Here is a 22,686-nt window from a genome sequence, read left to right on the forward strand (position 1 = left end):
GGAAAACCTGTTCCAAAGATATTACTGCAAATACTGTATTGGGGAGCAGTGGGGAACAGCTAACAATTCTGCAGATGATTTGTGTTTCTATGTTGATGGGTGTGGTTTTTTTGAAATCATCATGAAAGGGTTGGGGACTCCTTCCCCCTTTGTCATGAAGTTAACAATACAGGAAGCACATACATGAACTTTAGGTTTAGTTGGATAATTGGAACATTCAAATAGAATGAAAATCAATGGTTCTTTGGAATAATCTGGAAAAAATACTGGACTCAAGACTACAGTGGGAGAATTAACACCAGTAACATCAATTTTGTTTATAGGAGCAGGAAACTGCCATACAACGTGAAGGGTTTTGTGTCCAGCTGCCTCCAGAATTTGCTCCATTAATGGAAGTCTTCCAATAACGAATTTGAAAAGGAAACAATTTCTGCTCCTTGCCTCCAGGGCTTGGGGCTGGCAGCCCCAAGGCAAGACAAAGTGAACCACCAAATCACTTCCCCCTATTCTTCTGTCTTGTGGGAACCTGGAGACCGTAATCAGGAGTTGTTTGAGAAGAGGGATTTCTACTCATGGCAGCATTAGACAGAGTTTGGCTAGATTGCTTTACAGCTTGAAATGGGATCCTAGAATTGTTTGCTTTTGGAGGTGAAAGGGCAGAAACAGATTTGTTGTCTTCATTCTTGCCTTCTGTCAACAATTCCTTTATTTCCTCTTCTAAAGTCAAATCTACCTTTGTTTGTGGTTTGAACCGTGGAGATGGTTTTCTTCCTTTCACCTCAGATGCTCCCGGTACTGATTTACAGGAAACGGGAAGTCTTGCTTCTGTTTCAGATTCAACATTACTCGCACCAACTGTTGCCCATTGATTATTACAATGATTTGCCTGCCAGTCTTCTTTTTCAGAGTTGTCCTGATCATCTTGACCCAAGAGGTGGAGAGGACTGGTAGTTTTAGGGGATACTACCCTACTAGAAAGAATTAAGCCAGTACTCTCTCTCTGGTTTTCTTTCACCTTTGCTACCCTTCTTCCCATAGTTTCTAATTGCTTTCTGATGAGGAGACCTTCCTCATTCAGCTGGAAGTTCTGCATTGCCCTCTTTCTTCGTTCCTTGTAAAAATCTGCCAGTTGTCTAAGCTCTTGTGGTAGCTCCATACAGGATATCTAATTAAAAATCACATGCATGTAGATCAGAACTGTAGTATACTTTTTATTACGGTTTCAAGAATAGTTAAATCTACAGATGGAGCTAAAACACTGAAAGGCTCAATACATTCTACTCCAGCTGTGTTAGATCCCTGCCAATGAGGGGCCTGAAAATCCCCACCCTGAAGCAACCCATTTAAATGGCTATCTGCTGCCTAACACTGGCAGGCACTTACTTATGCCTCTGTTGTGATAAATCCCTACCATCGCCAATGCTGTGCCTCTCAGCTGACACAAACACTGCACCTCCTAACCCCAACACTAGTGTGTGTGTGTTAGCATTTCACTCTTATTTCTGCAAGTAATATTTACTCTTGCATGGTACCCGCTGTGATGAAGGGAACTGGATCCCCTGACCTTGGGAGGGGAACCAGCTCAACTTTTTCAAGGCTCACTCCCCTCTGGGCAGGGTGTGGGTGTGTGTTGGCTCTTTGTGGTCACATTCCTCAGGTCCTTTAAATACCCATTTTCCATATGAAGAGAACTGGCAGGAGATATAATACAATCAAACGCAATACTAAGGATCTGGTATTAAAAGAGGTGTGTCTGGGTGATAAGAGCATTGGTTTTGCATGCAAAAAGTCACATCTTCAATTCCTGGCATCTCCAGGTAAAGCTAGAAAAGATTCCTGCTTGAAAGCCTGGAAAACCACTGCCAGTCAGTGTAGACAACACTGAAGTTATTTGACTGGATTTAGATTGCTCTTTCCACTGAGGCTAGGCAGACACCAATGATGGGTGGTTTCACTAGCATCAACTAAACCAGGGGTCGGAAACCTAAGGCCCATGGGCCACAAGCGGCCCATGGGGGTTGTTTAACCGGCTCATGCCCCCCCCCGCCACCTGCCTGAGGACTCCTGCCACCTGCTCGGTCAGCTCCCATGCACCGCGCTAAACCGGTGCTGAGCAGAGTGGGGACCACCTTCCACAATGCTGGCCGGCTTCCCATTGGCTGGCTCCTGCAGCCAATGGGAAGCTGCGCATACCTGCGTGCCAGAAGGAGCGTCAGAAATAGTGTTTGCGCATGCGTGCGTGCACACACTCTGGCCCACCGTGGTGTCTGTGGGACCGTGAACCAGCCCAAGCCACACAAAAATTGCCAACCCCTGAACTAAACACTATTCACTCAGGCGTTCTCTGACTAGCGCTGGTTCCTGTTGCATTTAGTTATGATGGTGTTACAAACAATTCCAATTAATTTTTTGTGATTTATAATGTGAATTGCTTTGGAATCTCCTGGAAAATGAAAGCAGAACAGGATTCAAACAAACAAACAAACAAACAAACAAACAAGTATCAAACCTCAGTAATGTGCAGTTCTGAAATCTAAAAGCAAGACTGGCAGCAATAAGGAAGTTGAAAGTTATTGAAGTTTCACTTACCTCTGTGCTCCCCAGTGGATCTGCAGATCCTTCCCGAAAGGCATTTAGATATCCATCCACCAAGGTTGTTAAGTCAGACATGATTTCATCGAGTAGCAACATGCGGAGAGGGAGGAGGTATGCTGCCTCCAGAGCCAACACTTTCAGCAATGCAGGTGGAAGGGGTCGCACAAACCATATCTCGGGGTTTTCCTACATACCCCAAATGTAAAATGAAAAAAATAATACTAACACTTCCCAAACTGGAGTTCAAAATGCAATTGCTGGTATAACTTATTGGCTTAGATTTTCTCAGGGGTGCCCAAACCTTTTTTTAAAGAGGGCCAGATTTGATGAAGTGAACATGCGTGAGGGCCAACCAGAATTGTTGAGCTTTTTTTAGGAGATAAACTGCCGCAAGGGCCAGATTAAACCAACCAGCGGGCCAGATTAGGCCGCCAATATGGACTTTGGACATGCCTGGCTGTGCATCAGGAAGCACTGGGCTGAATTTTGCCTCTCCTATGAACTCACCACGTGACTTTAGGTTAGCAATTTACTCTCAGCTGCAGCCCTCCATCTCCTGTATGAGAATACCGGCCTACTTTACAGAATTACCAAGACAGTATTGAGGATTGGTCATATATACTATGTAAATGCTAAGTATTATAACCACGCTAAACAAACATGATTCATATTAGCAATATCAGATTTTTTAAAAAACCAAACAAAGTTTACTCAGATGTAATCGCTAATAAATTCAGTAAGACGAACTCCCAGGTAAGAACACACAAATACCTAGTATTCTGCACCCGATAGAATCTTGCATCTTTCATACCAAGCCTCTATTAACCATTTGTAAACTTTGGTTTCTTGTTTCCCCGTTGCTTCTATCCTTTACCTGTTTCTCTTTCTATAATATTCCCTTCTTAGACCTTCATCTTCCTTCCACTCCTGAGATTTCCCTAGGCTTTCCCTGTACCCCTTTTCCTGCCAAGAACATGTTTATAGAGAACTACTTGCTTCTGGACTCCTTGATAACACCTTTGCATTCCAAGTGTTTTCAGAACCATCTCCTGCCCTATGTAGAAAAGTGGGCTTTTATTCCTCCTAAAAACAGAGAGATCTTAAGTTGCTTAAACCCACTGACTACTCCCAAGTATGACTTAGGTAGTTGGATAGTATGCACAGGTCACAATACTGACCCTTGGGAACCCCACTTCTCACATCTCTCCATTATGAGAACAATCAATTTATTTGTATTCTCTGCTTCCTGTCATTTAACCAGCTAGTGCATGGGTAGGCAACTAAGGCCCAAGGGCCGGATCTGGATCGCCTTCTAAATTCGGCCCACGGATGGTCCGGGAATCAGCGTGTTTTTACATGAGTAGAATGTATTGTTTTATTTTAAATGCATCTCTGGGTTATTTGTGGGGCATAGGAATTGATTCATTAATTTTTTCAGAATATACTCTGGCCCCCCACAAGGTCTGAGGGACAGTGGAGAGGCCCACTGCTGAAAAGGTTTGCTGACCCCTGAGCTAGTGGGTCCATAAGAGAACTCTTAATCCATGGCTTTTAAGTTTATCTTTGAAGAAACTGTGTTAATTCTACTTAAGCAAGAGTCTTATACAGTTGTTACTTTTTTCTTTAGGAATGCTTTCCACCAATTTACCTGGAAAAGATGTTAAGCTATATGGCATGTAATTTCCCATATTCCTTTTTATAGCAGATATATCGTTGGCCATTTTCCAGGCCTCTAGTACTGATATTGGGGGCAAGTTACTTTTTCTTTTTATAAGAACAACTATTTCACATTTGCGTTATTTTAAGAACTCACCAGTGAATACCCCCTGGACCCAGTGATTCTATGAAGTTACAAGAAAGGAGACTCCAACTAAACATCAATAACTTTCTGACAGTAAGAGCTGTCTGATAGTGGAATGGACTCCCTCAGAAAGTGGACTTTCCTTCCTTGGAAGTTTTTAAGCAGAGGTTGGATGGCCATTTGTCAGGTATTCTTTAGTTGAGATTCCTGGACTATAGGGGGTTGGACTAGATGACCCTGAGAGACCCTTCCAACTCTACGATTTTATGATTCTACTGTTTGCAGTACCCTGTCCTGTGCCAGCAACCAAACTACAGTGGTACCTCGGGTTACAGATGCTTCAGGTTACATACACTTCAGGTTACAGACTCTGCTAACCCAGAAATATTACCTCGGGTTAAGAACTTTGCTTCAGGATAAGAACAGAAATCATGCTCCGGTGGTGTGGCGGCAGCAGGAGGCCCCATTAGCTAAAGTGGTGCTTCAGATTAAGAACCTCTGGAACGAATTAAGTACTTAACCCGAGGTACCAGTGTAATGAACAAATACGGAGTATACCTTCTCTTTGACAAGGTTTGCATAATTGCCATAAAAGTAGCTTCTAAAGGACCATAACCATAGCTAATAACATATATTCTGGCTACACCAGAACAGATTTTCCAGAAAAGGATGGGATGGCTCCATCCCACTTACCTCAATCACACGCTGCCTTTGTTCCATGAAAGAGATGCATCTGTAGGGCATCCCCAAGTACTGCATTAAGCAGTCTTGTAGAGAGCTGATACGGTGAGGAAGGAAGCCACCTGTTTCTACTGAGAATTGCAAGACATCAGCAACCTATGAAAGGAAGCAGAGGGACCCACACTTTACTAGCTAACAGCATAATAACTCTACAGAACATCCACTGCCTAAACCCTTATATTCAAGATCGGTCACTGAGACTTTCTCCAGGAGGGTTGTTGGCGAGGTTCATCTGGCAGGAACAAGAACGCGAGCCTTCAGTGTCATTGGCCCAGTCCTGTGGAATGCTCTGCCAATGAAGATTCAGCAGGGGTCTTTTGTTTCAACCTTTAAATGCCTGCAGAAAACTTTTCTTTGCTGTCAGGCTTATGCAGGCAACTAAGAAAGCATAAGGGACGTGGGTGGCACTGTGGGTTAAACCACAGAGCTTAGGACTTGCCGATCAGAAGGTCAGCAGTTTGAATCCCTGCGACGGAGTGAGCTCCCATTGCTCAGTCCCTGCTCCTGCCAACCTAGCAGTTCGAAAACACAAAGTGCAAGTAGATAAATAGGTACCGCTCTGGCGGGAAGGTAAACGGGGTTTCCATGTGCTGCTCTGATTCACCAGAAGCGGCTTAGTCATGCTGGCCACGTGACCTGGAAGCTATCTGCGGACAAACGCCGGCTCCCTCGGCCTATAGAGCAAGATGAGTGCTGCAACCCCAGAGTCGGCCACGACTGGACCTAATGGTCAGGGGTCCCTTTACCTTTACCTTAAGAAAGCATCTTTCCATAATAGCTAACTGATTGCTGATTTTTTACATGTTTTTATTACATATATTATTGTAAACCACTTTGATATTTCTTGTGATATAGCAGGATATAATTAATCAAGCAGACTTCAGATATCAAATTCATTTCTTTTCTGGATTCTGTAAAATATTGTACACATGAAACTGAAGACAAACATCCTTGAAGTAAGTTATTTCTTTATGAAGATGATGGTAATGATGATGAAGAAGAAGAGTTCGGATTTGAAACCCAACTTTATCACTACCCTAAGGAGTCTCAAAGCAGCTAACAATCTCCTTTTCCTTCCTCCCCCACAACAAACACTCTGTGAGGTGAGTGGGGCTGAGAGACTTCAGAGAAGTGTGACTAGCCCAAGGTCACCCAGCAGCTGCATGTGAAGGTGCGGGGAATTGAACCGGTGGCTCTTCTGTCCCAACCACTTATTTCTTTACCATGTCTACTCAGAAATAAGTCCTACTGAATTTAGCTATACTTACTTGTTTTTGAAAAGATGACAATTTACACCATAAAACAATAAAATGTAATTAAAAACTCAGTATCATATAACAATTTGCATCTCAGAGGAGAATAAAATGGGGGGAGAGAAGAAGCACATATGCCAAGTTTAGCTCCTTGGAGGAAAGGCGAGATATAAAATGTAATAACAAGTCATGAAAACAAACAATAAATACGCAGCACTGAGAAGTGTGTTGAAAAATCTAGTTAGAGAACAAGTAACTAACAAGGTACCTGTGTATCAAAGACATTGGAGAGCATAACTCCATACTGGTGAGAAAGACAATCTGAAAGCCACCGGCAGTCATGGATAACCTAAAGAAAATAAGGAAGAGGTACTGTAGTAGTTGGCGAAATAAAAGTAATATATAAATAAATGCAATTTGATGTTGCCATGTTTACGTTATTTCACATTTTCTCTACATAGGTTCTCAGATGCCCTGTGCTAGACAAATATTTACTTTCAAAATGTTCTGATCTTCCAGTATCATTTGGAGTCCATTCTTGAACACTCGAGCTCCCAGCAGGAAAACATCAAACAAGAAAACCTTGCTCTTTGTTGCAATCTATAATAAATATACAGGACAGAAACAAAAATTATATGTACCTGTTTTACTTAAATATTAGCATTAAAATATTTTCATAATATGAATCTTATTGTCCTAACAGAATATCTCTCTCTCTCTCTCTCTCTCTCTCTCTCTCTCTCTCTCTCTCTCTCTCTCTCTCTCTCTCACACACACACACACACACACACACACACACCTGAGACAACACACACACACCTGAGACAAAAGACAAGACATATGATCTGCTCTGAGTGAAGGTAAGAACATAACTGTCGCTTCAAGGGAAGAAAGCCAAAATACTTCCTTCCAGAATGCATTCCTGCCTTCAAGCAGTAGGGGAAGCAAATCTACTTAGAGGGTTTGTTCTTCTGAACTGCTTAGAACAGGGGTCAGCAATTTTTTTCAGCAGGGGGCAGTCCACTGTCCCTCAAACCTTGTGGGGGACCGGACTATATTTTGGAAGGGAAAAAAATGAATTCCTATGCACCACAAATAACCCAGAGATGCATTTTAAATAAAAGCACACATTCTACTTATGCAAAAACACCAGGCAAGCCCCACAAATAACCCAGAGATGCATTTTAAATAAAAGAACATTCCACTCATGTAAAAACACGCTGATTCCTGAACTGTCCGTGGGCCGGATTTAGAAGGCGATTGGGCCGGATCCGGCCCACAGACCTTAGTTTGCCTACCCATGGCTGAGAAGGTCCCAAAGGACTCTAGAGTGCCCCAGGAATATACTGTATTTGTGTATGTTAACAAAGGGCTACATAACAACACAATAAAGAAAAAGGGGAGTTATACTGAAGACCCCAGATACAGTATAGCATATTCTTTGTTCCTCTTAGGTATCTCTTGGTTATAAGAAGACCACTGATTAAGAAACACAAAATCAAAAGTTTCGGCCCAAAGGTTCCAAATAGCAATGTTAAGTGCTTGTAAAATATTCCTTCTTACCTGTAACCAAGAGAGTTTTCCATGGCGACACAAATTGACACCCTCTGCTGCTACACTACAAACATTCTGCTTTTTGATGTGTACCATCTAGTGAAAAGGGGAGAAACTACTAGGTAAAGGAGAGTGAAGAAGACAGGTCAGAAAACATGATGCCTCATTTGTGACAAACATAAAATTCACACCCAGCATACATCGGAGGTAGTGAGAAACAAGGGATAATCAGCAAAGTGTAAAGATAAAAATAACCCAGGGTTTCCATTCCTTGAGCATTACTAGCGTTTATTCAGACAGTGCCAATAAATACAAAGTTTTAGGTGTAAGACATTCTACAGCCTAACAAAAGTTTCCCACCTAGATGGTGTTTACTATGTTATTTTCTCATGTAACAATATACCCTTTGTACTGTGGTTACTCCAAGGTGGTATGTTAAGATGCTGTTCTTTCATCTATGGGAAAATTATACAATTAAAGTAATCCACTAAAAATTATTAAACTCAATTTAGAATTGGTAATAAAATTTTAGATTTTTGACACCTCTCTCTCTCTCTCTCTCTCACACACACACACTCCTGCAAGAGCCGCCAACAACAAGCCTGAACAAGTGATTAAGAGTTGTACTTTTGATTTATGGCCAGATTTTCCAACAGTTTATACTGATGTATTCAAGCACCTCACATTCTAAGTGCCAACCAACATGGTCATTCAAGGCATATATCAGAACACTGTAGCCATTGACCAGGACAAGTTACAGGAAGCCTGTTGCAAAAATTTCAATGGCTACTGGTGAAATTTCCAGGCATTGATTCAGTGTTGGTTATAACATACAAAGTCCAACACAACTTTGGGTCTGATTATCAGAAATACTGCATTCCATCAAATGAGCCTGCCTGTGTTTCAAGATTCTCAGGAGAGGCTCTCCTTTTCCCTCTCAACATTTGAAGCATGTAGGAGATCAAGAAAGGAGAGAAATTCTGAAACTGCTTTTCAGAGAATCTCTGAAACTGCTTTTCAGAGAATCTCTGAGGATCTTCTTGAATGACCTTCTTCTGGCCAGACAGGCAAAGATGCTTTTATCCAAGCACAATCTGACTTTCTCATAGAATCAGAGTTGGAAGTGACCTTGAGAATCATCTAGTCCAACCCCCTGAAATGCATGAATATGCAGCTGTCCCTTATGGGGATCAAACCTGCAACCTTGGCATTATCAGCACCGTGTTCTAACAAACTGAGCTAATCACTGTAAATATTGCAATTTGTTCAACTGGCTGTTGTTCTTATTGATTTATGTTTTACATACCTCTTTTCTGATTTGATTATTATTTTGGATTTTACTGTTGCTCACTGCTATATCATTTAGTGGAAAAATTGGAAACAAATTTAACAAATGATGAATTCTAAACTTTCAGATTTATATTAGATTTATACCACTTGGTGATTAGTCAGAGTTTTCAATGAACCTTGGGAAAAGTAGTGTGGTGCTAGGTATTCCATTATAAATCCTTGGCCAAACTACAATTTCCCAGAACAGCAACAGACGGCAATCCCCCTAACCCCTAAAACAAAACAAACACCCTTAAGTAAAAGTAACAATATTATACTCACTGCAGAACCAAATTGCTTCTGAAATTGATCAACAACAACATATTCTATGTCCTCCCCTTTGTCTTGATCTGCAGTTAAAAAGATACCATACTAAACATTTTCTCTTGCCTATGCTCACAGTATATGTTTGTAAAATATGTATTCAAAAATACACTATGCTTTCTCCTTTACAAAAAAGGTAAGCTGTGATCAGACATGAAACAATACTTAGAAAACAGATAAAATACATTGATTAACTCAGTAACCCTTTCTTCAAAACATGCTTGTTAACAGCAAGTTACACATAAATCTCTTAAAAAGCAGGTTGTTTCTGGATCCCCTTTTGTCAAGACACAACTGTAATTAAAAGGCCTTTTTTTCTTACTGCTCCATGACATGAATAGAACGATATAAAGTGATACAGTTTCCAAATGAAGCATTTGAAGCCTAGGAAATAAAAGCTAAGGCTTTCAGTATTACAGCGACCATATTATTTTTACATTCCATATAATTTCCAGTTGAATACAGAGTCAGTCCTAGGAATTCTCTTCCACCCAAGCAATTACAGCACTAACTACAAATACTCCATTTTGCCCATTACCTTATCCACAGCTGTAAATAAACTACTGCACTGGATTTCTGGGCTGAATTGCTTGCTGAATACACCAAGGGCTGATTAACCTTCCACATGGCTTAGGTTGAAAAAGTGCCTGGGCAAGCAGACAGGAGATGGGTAGAGGTATGCCCAGAAGAGGGCATTTTCTGTGGTAGCCCCTACCAAGGGTCAGCAAACGTTTTCAGCCGGGGGGCGGTCCACTGTCCCTCAGACCTTGTGGAGGGCCAGACTATATTTGGGGGGGGGACTGAACAAATTCCTGTGGCCCCACAAATAACCCAGAGATGCATTTTAAATAAAAGGACACATTCTACTCATGTAAAAACATGCTGATTCCCGGACCGTCCGTGGGCCAGATTTAGAAGGTGATTGGGCCTGATTCGGCCCCCGGGCCTTAGTTTGCCTACCCATGCCCTAAGCTATGGAACGTCCTACCCACAGACCTGCATCTGGCACCTTCATTGTACAACTTTCAGAGAAGGTTGAAGACACACCTCTTTACCCTGGGCTATTAATATATTATGTTTTTAGGACCCTAAAAACATTGTTTTTATAGTTGAAAGTTGTTTTTACTGCTGTAATCTGCCCTGGGACTTTAATGTGAAGTGTGGGGAGCATATAAACAAACAAATAGAGCCCCAAGTTGATGGCATAAAAATTATGGGATATATGATTTGCTGCTTGGATATTAGGCTGAATTTCTGGTAGCTACCTGAAAAGTTGTACCTGAAGTTACCCAGGTTGAGCTGATGAGTGTCCTGAGAAAGAGAATCAGGATTCTGTGTGATCTGCTTCTGTGGTTCTCCTTTGTCCGCTGGAGACACTTGGGTAGATGGAGCTTCCCTGTGCAACACATCATTAAGGGTACCCTGATCAATTGTCATGATCAGCTACGGTAAAATTGTGGACAGACTTTATATTACATTTTAACTAATGTAAACATAAAAACTAAACATAAAAACATAAAAAGTAGTAGGCTTCTGGACTGCTTTAATTTGCTGAATCAGTATACATATAAGATTTTCCACCTAACTTATCCTAATATCCACCTAATATCCAAGTTCACCAGTGAGCCTTGATGATAAAACTCTTCATATGTACCTGGTAGGAGTTGTCTTTCCTTCTGCAGCATGTTGTTCCGAGTCATCAATTAATTCCACTGAAACATGAATATACAGCTCCAATTACAGATTTTGCCTTCATTGAGGAACTACACAATACCTAGAAAGTTGAAGATAGGCCAAAAACTCTACTGGCAAATGAAGAATGCAATCATGACTCCCAAGAAGAAAGGGAGCTACCAAGATTGGAATGTGCTGGAAAAGAGGCGCTCATTCTACAGGACAATATGCATAGCATGACTCTTAAGAGGGTTAAATTAAATGCAAACATGTCATGGAAATAGGATAGAAGTTACACTCGCCTATACTACAGAAACTCTCCAAAAACCACTTTGGCTCGATTGACAAAAGCAGCTAGTATTACACTACTATTATGCTCTCCACAACAGGCTGCCTATTCAGGATCTGAAAACAAGGTCCTTGAGAAGGTAGAATGGGAAGTGCGCAAGGATTTGAGAATGAAACAGGGAAGGGGCCAGGGGGAGAGAAAGGAAACAGGGCTCACTGAATTGAGAAAGGCTGCAGAATATGCAGCCCCTAAGACTCTGCTGGGCGGCCCATTCATTTGATACAACCCTACCTAAGTTTTCCTCCCATACCCCAAATTTGGTTTGAATCTTACCAATGAAGGGCAAGTTTGAAAATGTTATGAAGGATTTCTAGTATGTCCCTAAATGACAATTGCAAATTCCATGCATACATTTTAAATTTTGTTAGAATTAGCAAAAGTTAGAATTAATGAAGGTTTGACTAAACTGTGCCAAACATGGACATTCCTAGACTTGGCCTATGCTCAGAGGGCCAGACCGACCTGGTAAGGCAGGCTGAGTGCAGCCATTAATAAATAGAGCAGAATCATTCCCATGACAAAAGGCGAGACATTCAGCAGCAGACAAGGGCGTGAAAGGTTGCAAGGGTAACAGGTGTGTGATGCCTCCACAGGAATAAAAGTGTCCTTTTAAACAGAGGATTTGAGGTAAGGCTTAAAAGGTGTACATTTCAAAGAGAGGAGGGCAAAAGCTTCTGAAAATGTCTGTTCTACAGGTTTACAATATGACCTTCAAATGCTTTCATGTCAACCCTTCCTCCATTTAGTTTTCAGAGCTTTTACTAAATGCTATTATTGAGCTTATGGGACGCAGGTGGCGCTGTGGGTTAAAGCCTCAGCGCCTAGGACTTGCCGATCGAAAGGTCGGCGGTTCGAATCCCTGCGGCGGGGTGCGCTCCCGCTGCTCGGTCCCAGCGCCTGCCAACCTAGCAGTTCGAAAGCACCTCCGGGTGCAAGTAGATAAATAGGGACCGCTTACCAGCGGGAAGGTAAACGGCGTTTCCGTGTGCGGCTCTGGCTCGCCAGAGCAGCGATGTCACGCTGGCCACGTGACCCGGAAGTGTCTCCGGACAGCGCTGGCCCCTGGCCTCTTAAGTGAGATGGGCGCACAACCCCAGAGTCTGTCAAGACTGGCCCGTATGGGCAGGGGTACCTTTACCTTTTACCTTTATTATTGAGCTTTGCCTGTAATAATTCTATCAGTATCTGTGTAGGGTAAGTCATTATTATTACAACCATATTGCAAACAGAAGACTTACTATATAATCCAGTTTACTCAAAAGTAAATCCCATTCTGTTCAAGGGGGCTTACTCCAAGGAGAGAGGTTTGCAGCCTAAGATTGCAAGCAGTTTGGAACAGGCAAGCTCTGAGCAAGCTATTTCCTAATTTACAACTTGATATCTTAGCGGCCACCAATTCATTGTTACAGAGGAGAGTCTGCTGGAACTAACAAAGAAGAGTTTTTCCACTTGCTTTCCCCACTCTTCCTGCAAGGGGTATTGTTTTTGCTGTTGTTTGGATGCTTTGTATTTTATTGTTAGGCATTGTTTCAGTGTTTATTAACGTGATATGTTTGTTTGCTCTATTAATAGTACTGTGGCTTTTTGTTTAAACTGTGTTGTGTTTTTTAAGTGTTAATGCATCATCTTGAAATGTTGTTATATTTTATTCTATATGTTATGAGCTGCTGTTCTACCATAGCAAAGAGACATACAAATATACTGATGTTGATGATTCTAATTATAGTGATCACAAACATGAACTATCCATGATTTAATGCTTAAATCATTCCACTATCTACTGTACTGCCATCAAAGCTTCAGAGCATACGTGAGCATGTATTGACTTTAAGGATATGCAAAGACAACATTAATGTACACTTGACTTCTAGCTTTTCATGGAACATGCATTTTTGTAAAATGTTGGAATTAACTTGTGTAATGTGTTGAAATGTGAGATCTTTATTACAGCTTTTCCACAGCATTTTATGAATCCTGCGGTATTACTCACTGTAATAAAATTGCACATATATTTGTCAGTTTCACTGAACTGGATGTAGGCAGATGGGCATAGTCAAGGGGGGGGGCAAATCAAGTAAAACAATAGAAATACTTAAACTGACCAATCACATTGGTTTTGCCCTCCCCACAAAAGTCCTGCCCCCCCCAACAAAAATCCTGGCTATGTTCATGCATAGGCATCCTTGGGTAGGGAACCTCATTTGAAAAGGGGTGGGACAAAAAGAACTGTCAGCTGGCATTAAACTCAACCAAGAATTTCTGAGTATAACTAAATATATATATATTCTCACCATTGACAATTTCATGGCCAAAGAACATCTTTACTCCTGGTACGTATCTGCCACTTTCCAAGTTCTTAACTGAAGTAAACAAAATACAGCAAGGTAAGTGTCATACCCTTTAACCAAAGCAAAAAGGATTTAGGAAAGTTTTTAATATTTGATATTTTATTCTGTTTTTAATCTGTTGGGAGCCACCCAGAGTGGCTGGGGAAACCCAGTCGGATGGGCGGAGTATAAATAATAAATAATTATTATAATTATTAAGAATCGAGATATAAAGCATCACTGGTGAACATAGCAGAGTGGAATTCTGTGAAAATCACCCAACTGTCTTGTAACCTTTGAATAGTTTGCTCACTGTATAGTTTACTTCTTCATAATTTGGTGTGCACCATACTTTTAGTATAGCTAATGTACAGTACATTGAGGATTTTTTAAATTGTGTGCATCAATCCTATTTTCTTGTAGCACTATACTGAGCTAATCTGTTTTATGATATTTCTTTACTGTCCTGTTTAAAATGGTGCAGTTTAAAAGCCAAGTACTGTATGTATATTTATATTATTTTTTGCCTGCCCTTCATTCCAAAGGATCTCAGAGAAGAGTATGAATTAAAATGTATTCCACATAAATCATAATAAAATAAAGACACATTAAAAACAACAGGAGGAACTAAACCAAGGGAGCAGAACCTCGGGTCTCCAGGTTCCCTCACTATGAGAAGTGAAGTTACAGGGAACCAGGCAGGGCCCCTGCCCTGTGGAATGCCCTCCAATCAGATATCAAGGAAATAAACAACTATCTGACTTTTAGAAGATATCTGAAGGCAGCCCTGTATAGGGAAGTTTTTTTTAATGTTCTGTGATTGGGGCAACCCAGTCAGATGGGCAGCACATAAATAATAAAATTATTATCATCATCAATGAAATCAGTGTGGCCTAACACTCTATGTAGATGTTTGCAGCTTCAGGGCTTCAGATTGCAACCTACACACCAAATGAGCTAGAGTAGTCATATTTATTCCAATAGACAAGAATGTGATTAAGTGATTCTTCCAGAGCAATCTACATTTTTGTCAGGAGGCGGCCTTCTTTGGAAGCTGTTCTTAGACTGTTTTCACTGTCTAAGGTTTGTGGGTGACCACCAGAAAACAGCCTTTTCTGTTGTTGTTGTTTAGTCGTTTAGTCGTGTCCGACTCTTCGTGACCCCATGGACCAGAGAACGCCAGGCACCTCTGTCCTCCACTGCCTCCCACAGTTTGGACAAACTCATGCTGGTAACCTCATGCTGGCACCTTTTCTGTGGTGCCTCCTAAATTATGGAACTTCCTCCTAAATAATGTTTGCCAAGCATCTTATTATCTTTTAGGCACCTGGCAAGGCCTATCCTATTTTAATGGCATTTAGTTTAGTTATGCTTTCGGTTCTTTCTGTCCTGTTCAACTTAATCTTCTTGGCTAATCTATATTTTTGTTTTATTTGCTTTTTATTTTTATTTTTTTTTCCTTTTTCATAGTGTTAGCTGCTTTGTAAGTTCAGGAACGAGGCAGGACAGAAATCTAGACAATAAAAAGTTGTTTGTTCCTTGAAAAAGTGAATATGAGGGATCCGGACTGCTTTGTGAAGAATCAAATTCTTAGAATATTTATCCTTTTTAGCATAATAAAATGCTAGAAACCACTTAGGGTTTCTTACAATCAGGTGGTATATAGATTTTGTTAAACAAACAAATGAATAAATTAATGCCAAAAAACATAATGTTCTGCTGTAACTGGTACAGAAAATGCAGCTGATGTCTGCACATGTAACTGTGAGAGATGATTCTACCCTATCAGTTGCTTAAGGTACTGCTTTGGAATTCATCAAAGGACGCCAGCTATTGAGAAATTTATACAGCACAGCTGAGATTAGTCCTTTTTGGCTGTATAAAATATGGATATATTTAATGCCTTCTACGCCAACACTGTTGAAATTCTCTTGCATGTGATAAAAGTTGAACAAACACCTGCATTTCATCCAAGTAAATCATCTTAAAAGCATATGCATTCCAGTGTTCTTCCAATTAATTTAGTAGGGCAACTTTAAAAAGATTAACTTGCAGACAGCTGCTAAGGAATTTTCAGTACAGTAAATGAAATCTTGTTATTATATTGTATATTTAGCATTAAGTAAACAACTCTGGAAATCTAATCAATCTCTTTGAGATGCCACATAATAGATCCATGTGCAGTGCTAGAAGCAGATTTTGAGGAAAGCGGGTAGCTACTGCCAAAAGCATTTCTGTGATAATAGGTAAAGGATCCCTGGAGGGTTAAGTCCAGTCAAAGGCGACTATGGGGTGCAGCGCTCATCTCACTTTCAGGCTGAGGGAGCCAGCCTTTGTACACAGACAGCTTTCCAGGTCATGTGGCCAGCATGACTAAACCATTTCTGGTGCAATGGAACACTGTGATGGAAACCAGAGCACATGGAAACACTGTTTACCTTCCCACTGCAGTGGTACCTATTTATCTATTTGCACTGGTGTGCTTTCAAACTCCTAGGTTGGCAGGAGCTGGGACAGAGTAACAGGAACTCACTCCGTCACGGGGATTCGAACCACCAACCTTCTGATTGGCAAGCCCAAGAAGCTCAGTGGTTTAGACCACAGCTCCACCTGTGTCCAGGGAAGACAATGGAATTATTTGTGATTATGGAATGTTGCTAATATCTTTATGTGCCCCCTTGCCCAGAGTTTTGGGCTGGGTTGTCATCAATATGCTGATGGCACCCAGCTTTATCTGTTGATGGATGGCTGCCCTGACTCGGCCCCGGACACACTGACCAGATGCTTGGAAGCTGTGGCTGGATGGCTGCGTGGGATCTGGTTGAAGTTAAATCCTTCAAAGACAGAGGTCCTCTGGCTGGGTCGGGACGACATGGGGTTGGGGGGCCAACTCCCACCTCTTGCAGGGGCTCAGTTAGTGCCAGCGCCTTCTGTCAAGAGCTTGGGTGTAACCTTCGATGCCTCCCTTTCCATGGAGGCACAGGTTGCAGCCACAGCAAAGGTGGCATTTTTGCATCTCCGCCTTATCAAGCAGTTGGTCCCTTACCTTTCTCGCCCTGATCTGGCCACAGTGATCCATGCAACAGTCACCTCCAGGCTTGATTATTGTAACTCGCTCTACGCGGGGCTGCCCATGAAGCTGATCCAAACACTCCAGCGGGTGCAGAATGCCGTGGCGAGGATCCTTTACCAGCTGCACTGGCTCCCAGTGGAGTACAGGGTCAAGTTTAAGGTGCTGGTTTGGACCTTTAAAGCCCTATGTAGCCTAGGACCCTCGTACCTACGTGACCGCCTCTCCTGGTATGCCCCGCGGAGGACCTTAAGGTCCACAAATAACAACACTTTGGAGGTCCCAAGCCGCAAGGTGGTTAGATTTGTCGCAACTAGGGCCAGGGCCTTTTTAGTACTGGCCCCGACTTGGTGGAACGCTCTTTCATAAAAGACTAGGGCCCTGTGGGATTTGACATCTTTCCACAGGGCCTGCAAGACAGAGCTGTTCCGCCTGGCCTTTGGTTTGGACTTAGTCTGACCATTATGTTTCCCTCCTCTCCCCTTATGGTTTTGATTTATGGGCTACTATTAAAATGAGGCTGCATTTTAAATTGTATTTTCACCCATATTTTAATAAACTGGTTTTTGGGGGTTTTCTTTCGTCGTCCCCCCCCCAAATTTTGTTTTATTGTAATTTTATTGGTGTTAGCTGCCCTGAGCCTGGCTCTGACTGGGGAGGGCAGGGTATAAATTAAAAAAAAATGCTGATTGGTGCAACTAGAATACTAGAAAGGCACCATGATTATACTCAGGTTGTAAAATCAGGAATGCTTTTGACTGAGAAGTTTCCAATGTCTTCTATAACTGATCGCTGTGTTAGCTTGTTGCAAAAGAACAACACAGCTTTCTATCTGGCATTTCCAGATGGGTGTTGATTTAGGAAGCTAAATCCCCTAAACCATGGTGCTTGGGTACCAGCAACTAAGAATACAACCTACCTCCTGCTCATCCAGGATCAAATATTTGCAGTAATAGGAAATGACAGCAAATACCACTGAAGGCAGAAGAGAGGAATGCTGTTCTGCTACTCCGTCTGCCAGGAATACACCTCAAGCACTGAGTAATCCAGTACATTCCTTGATTCTAGAGATTCTTGGAATTTGGGCTATTTATGAAATTAGGCTGCACCCTTATTTGGTCATACATCAAATTACCTCAATGGGGCCTACCTTTGAGTAAATTTTAAAAGGATTATGCTGCATTTTACATGCTCATATAGGGTAACTGTGGGACGTGGGTGGCACTGTGATCTAAACCACTGAGCATCTTGGGGTTGCCGATTGGAAGGTTGGAGGTTTGAATCTGCTCATGTCCTAGCTTCTGCCAACCTAGCAGTTTGAAAGCACACTAGTGCAAGTAAATAAATAGGTACTTCTGCGACGGGAAGGTAAATGGCATTTATGTGCACTCTGGCACTCATCAGTGTTCGATTGTGCCAGAAGCGATTTAGTCGTGCTAGCCACATGACCTGGAAAGCTGACTGTGGACAAACGCTGGCTCCCCCAGCCTGAAGCGAGATGAGCACCGCAATCCCATAGTCACCTTTGACTGGACTTAACTGTCCGGGGTCCTTTACCTTTTTATAGGGAACAACTATCAGTGAAATACTACCAATATACTTGTTCTTTTATTTGGATTTTTCCATGTGCATGTAACATCAAACATCCACATACCTTAAATAACCATCACCTAGATAACCTAAGGAAGAACAGCAAGAGCTGTATGGGCTAGTATTTCATACAGTCCTGGAACACAGGAGCAATTATATTTAGCACCCCTTGTAACCCTTTTGCTTTTAACATTTCAAATTGTGTAGGTAAGAATTCCAAGGATATTCAATACAGAAATTTATTTTGACTATTACACCCAAATACTAACATTGACAGATGGCTGTATTGAAAAGGGATGGCCAACTGGTGGCCTGCGAGCCAGATCTAAAAATTGGAAACGTCGGGGTGAAGAGTGGAGAGATGCCCATAGACTGACGTAAGGAAAATGATCAGTTTTCAAAAGTTCTGAGAGACAGGGATATAGCGATTTTTGTAAATTTTGAGTATAATAACTCATTGTGTGACAGCTATTTAGAGGCTTTATAATATAAGGCTTTATCATTTGATAAGCATTAGAGAGACCAACATACACTTCTAATCCATAGACCATTGCTTCTAGAAAATTCAAGGCTCTCCCCTAATAATAGTTGAAAAAACAGTTTCCAATAGAAATTATTTAGTTCAAAACAAATGTAGAACCTCTGTTCAGAAAGATGCTTCGGCTGGAATCCACATGTTGCAGCACCCCTTGGAATGTGCCACATTTCAGTGTGATCTTCACAGTTTTCCTCAGGATTTCATGAAGGAAGTGGTAATTGCTGCTAGGATCCATTATGTTTTTTATCCTTCAAGGAATCTGGTGCTCAGCCTAAATAAGAAACTAAACAGAAAAGCTTTCTGTTAAGTTATCATTAGTACTATTATAAAAATTATTCTACAGTTAACAGGGACACTAAAGATAAACTGCGTAAGGTAAACAAGGACGGCAGCAAGAAAAATATTTCAATTACTGTACTTTTCCGTGTATAAAACTAGGGTTTTTTTTAACTAAAAAATAATCTTAAAAACGGGGAGTAGTCTTATACATGGGGGCAATCTCCCCCCATTTTCTTAATTTTGAGTCCCCAAAAACAGGGGGCGTCTTATACATGGGGGCGTGTTATACACAGAAAAATATGGTAATATGGAATAGGGTATCATAAAAATCCAGGCCAAGAAATTTCCTATAAAGTGACATTGCAGAGCGCAGATTGCACAGTAAAAAATTAAATGTAAAAAGGCTCGTCAAACAAGTGGCTAATGTTGCAGAAAAAGTCAAACAATTCAAGACTACTCCAGTGTGATCAGAAAGAAAACATTAAGGCTGCAATCCTAATCCCACTTACCTGGAAGTAAACCCCACTGATGTTAATAGGACCTACTTAAAAGTAGACATAGTTAGTTCTGTTAGTCATAAAATCCAGCTGTTTTGGATATTTGCAATTTGTAGTAATAACAGTTCAGCATGCAATTCTACATACTGGAAACTGCAATCAGCTAGCACATTTAGTGGGCTATGGAAACAATTTGAGCAAACTAAAATTGAGCAAATTTGTATCTTTAATACACCTGCTCTAAAGGTGGATTAAGGTGATTTCATGTAAATGCTGTTATTTAATACACTTCATCTTGGCACTAGCCAACTCTATGTGTTATCCCTTGATATTGGAGAGTAAAATATGATAAGCTTTATCCTCCATACAGCTTGAAGCCACCACTAAATATAATTTTAAAGGGAGAAACTATTTGAAACCTTTTGTCCAGGGGTCAGCCAAACAAAACTACAGCATATTTTTAAAATGGAAAGAGGTATTTATGCACAGCTGCAGCGTTTTAATGTGTGGGAACTACCAAGTCTGCCCATTTAAAAGAATCAAATGCTTATCACACCACTTTTCATTATCCAGAGATCAGTTCCCACCACTATCACTGAAGTTTTGTGCATATGTAATTAAAGTTTTGCTTACTTTTTGCAGTTTAAGGCAAAAACAAAGAGCAGCATTATCAGTCACTGGAGCCCCCAGGTAGGCCTGCAAGGAATTTGTGACTTTGAAGAATGTATTTGAAAAGTTTGTTATTCCATTAAAACCTGTTTTGTAAGTAATGACACACCCTATTTCAGAATACAGAGACACTGTTTTCTATTTTGGGGTCTGGCAAATCGCTGAGGAAGAATAATCTTATAAGATTGCCACTTTGATACCAGCAATTGGTCTATTACGTATAGAATTTGAAGGAAGAATTCAAAGGCAGGAAGATAAAAGCAAACTGAGGAAATTACTGACACGCTGCTTACATATAAAATGCATACATACATAGTTTTTACAACTCCTTAAACTTACATTTTGCTGAACTTGAAATATGCTTTAGGCACTCATTTCATCTCATTTTATCAATACACATAGCATCAAGGTATAAAATGACATCCATATTAGATTTTAATTCTAAAAATAAATTTAAGACAAACTAGTGCCACAAGGATTATAAACCAGCTCTTGAGTGTCACAGTTTTTGAAACTTTATCACAATAAGGTATGAAAAGGAAGTGGGAGGAAGACACATTAGCTTGTCCAAAATCTAGAAAACTGCAGGTTTAAAGAAATTAAGGTGGAAGAGTGTGCCATACCGATCTAAGTTTTTCTGACAAATTCAAGTCTATAATTTTTTTTACTAAAATGTGCTTTTAGCCCACTCTTCCAGGGCAAGCTACAATAAAACAGCATGAAAGATAAAATAGTCCAATAATAAATACCAAGGCATTAAGATGTATGTGAAATTCTTGGCCGTATTCAGCACAACTTCAGAACAATCCCAAACAGATTTACTCAAAAATGAGGGCTATTAAGTTCAATAAGAATTGCTTTCTATATATTGATAAGATTGCAATCTTATACGTCTATTCAAAAGTAAACCATATAGAGTTAAATAGGAACTTACTCCCAAACAAGTGGGGATAGGACCACAGCCTTGGTAGCCAAATGCAAGTGATCTGGCCCGCAGAGAAACCATGAAACCACACCCAACATAGAAACCAAGAAAACTGTGAGATTATAGGAACCTGCTGCTCTGCATTCACCACACAAATATAGCAGACTTTTTGCAAGATAACCAGAATTCTCCCTTCTCTGCAGGCTTCCAGCAAGCTTTTAAATACCGTACTCTTGAAGCCGAGCTTTTTGTAGTCTTATTTACAAAAAGGTGCCTTAGAAGTGAGCCATGATGGTGTAACAGGTTGCTTCCTCTGCCTTTGATCTTATTAAAAGTAGCTGCACCTCATAAAGAAACTGATGTGAAAGGATTGCCCCTTCAGTCAGGTGATTAACAATTTTGACAATGGGCATTGTTGACTATCAACACCAAGATTAGAATAGCCACTATTTATTACGTTTTGTCTGAGAACTCTTGTGCATTTCCCTGAAACAAAACACTGTCAGCAGAGGAAAAAGAGCTTAAGTTACATATTGTTGGGAACCGCCCCGAGATCTATTGGGTATAGGGCGGTATACAAATGTAATGAATAATAAAATAAAATAAAAATATACACTACAGCTAAGAGGCAGCTTCCTCTCGCCTAGGAAAGCTGAGGCCATTTTGAAAACCAGCAACGTAAAATTATTTCACAGCTCCTCCACTCACGAGGACTTCCTGGACTTCACATAGAAATGAATGCATGACTAGCTTAAAGACCGCGAAGCCTGCGCAACCACTAGGAGGGCGTAAGCGCCAGACTACAATTCCCACAGTCCTTTGCGCCTCGCCAGACTGGAAAGTAAATAATAATTGGGGAGGGGGGAACCCGCTACCTTTCAACACTTTCGAGGCTAACCAGCATAGAATGGTGTAATATTTTTTTAATGCCTATGCCAAGTTTATCAAATACAAGGTAGTTATAACCGCCGTTGTGGACTGGAGCTGGTATTTTTCCCCACAGAGAACGATTAGAAACCGCCCACGGTGACGTCAGAATCAGACCGATCAGGGCAACCGAGAAGGCAGGAGGGTCGTTCTGCGCAGGCGTAACGCGCGGTAGGCGGGGCTACCGTGGTCTCCCTCGAACTGCCGGGAGCGGGGCGGGGGCGGAGCTCGCGGCGGCGATAAG

The 22,686-nt window shown here is 41.2% G+C and overlaps 1 protein-coding gene across 1 annotated transcript; it reads right to left on the bottom strand.

Moving 5' to 3' along the window:
• Nucleotides 1-296: 296 nt before the first annotated feature.
• Nucleotides 297-22,579, bottom strand: EXD1 (exonuclease 3'-5' domain containing 1). Its single transcript, XM_081886856.1, has 12 exons — nt 22,391-22,579; nt 19,248-19,428; nt 13,912-13,980; nt 11,252-11,309; nt 10,863-10,993; nt 9,556-9,623; nt 7,954-8,040; nt 6,886-6,990; nt 6,659-6,739; nt 5,090-5,233; nt 2,590-2,781; nt 297-1,165 (listed from the first exon to the last, which is right to left on the bottom strand). The coding sequence occupies exons 2-12, from the start codon at nt 19,378-19,380 to the stop codon at nt 494-496; spliced, it is 1,740 nt and encodes a 579-aa protein (XP_081742982.1). The 5' UTR covers nt 19,381-19,428; nt 22,391-22,579; the 3' UTR covers nt 297-493.
• Nucleotides 22,580-22,686: the final 107 nt, after the last annotated feature.

The sequence above is a fragment of the Podarcis melisellensis genome, assembly GCF_964234715.1.
Source record: "Podarcis melisellensis genome assembly, chromosome: 1".
Taxonomy (NCBI): Eukaryota; Metazoa; Chordata; class Lepidosauria; order Squamata; family Lacertidae; genus Podarcis; species Podarcis melisellensis.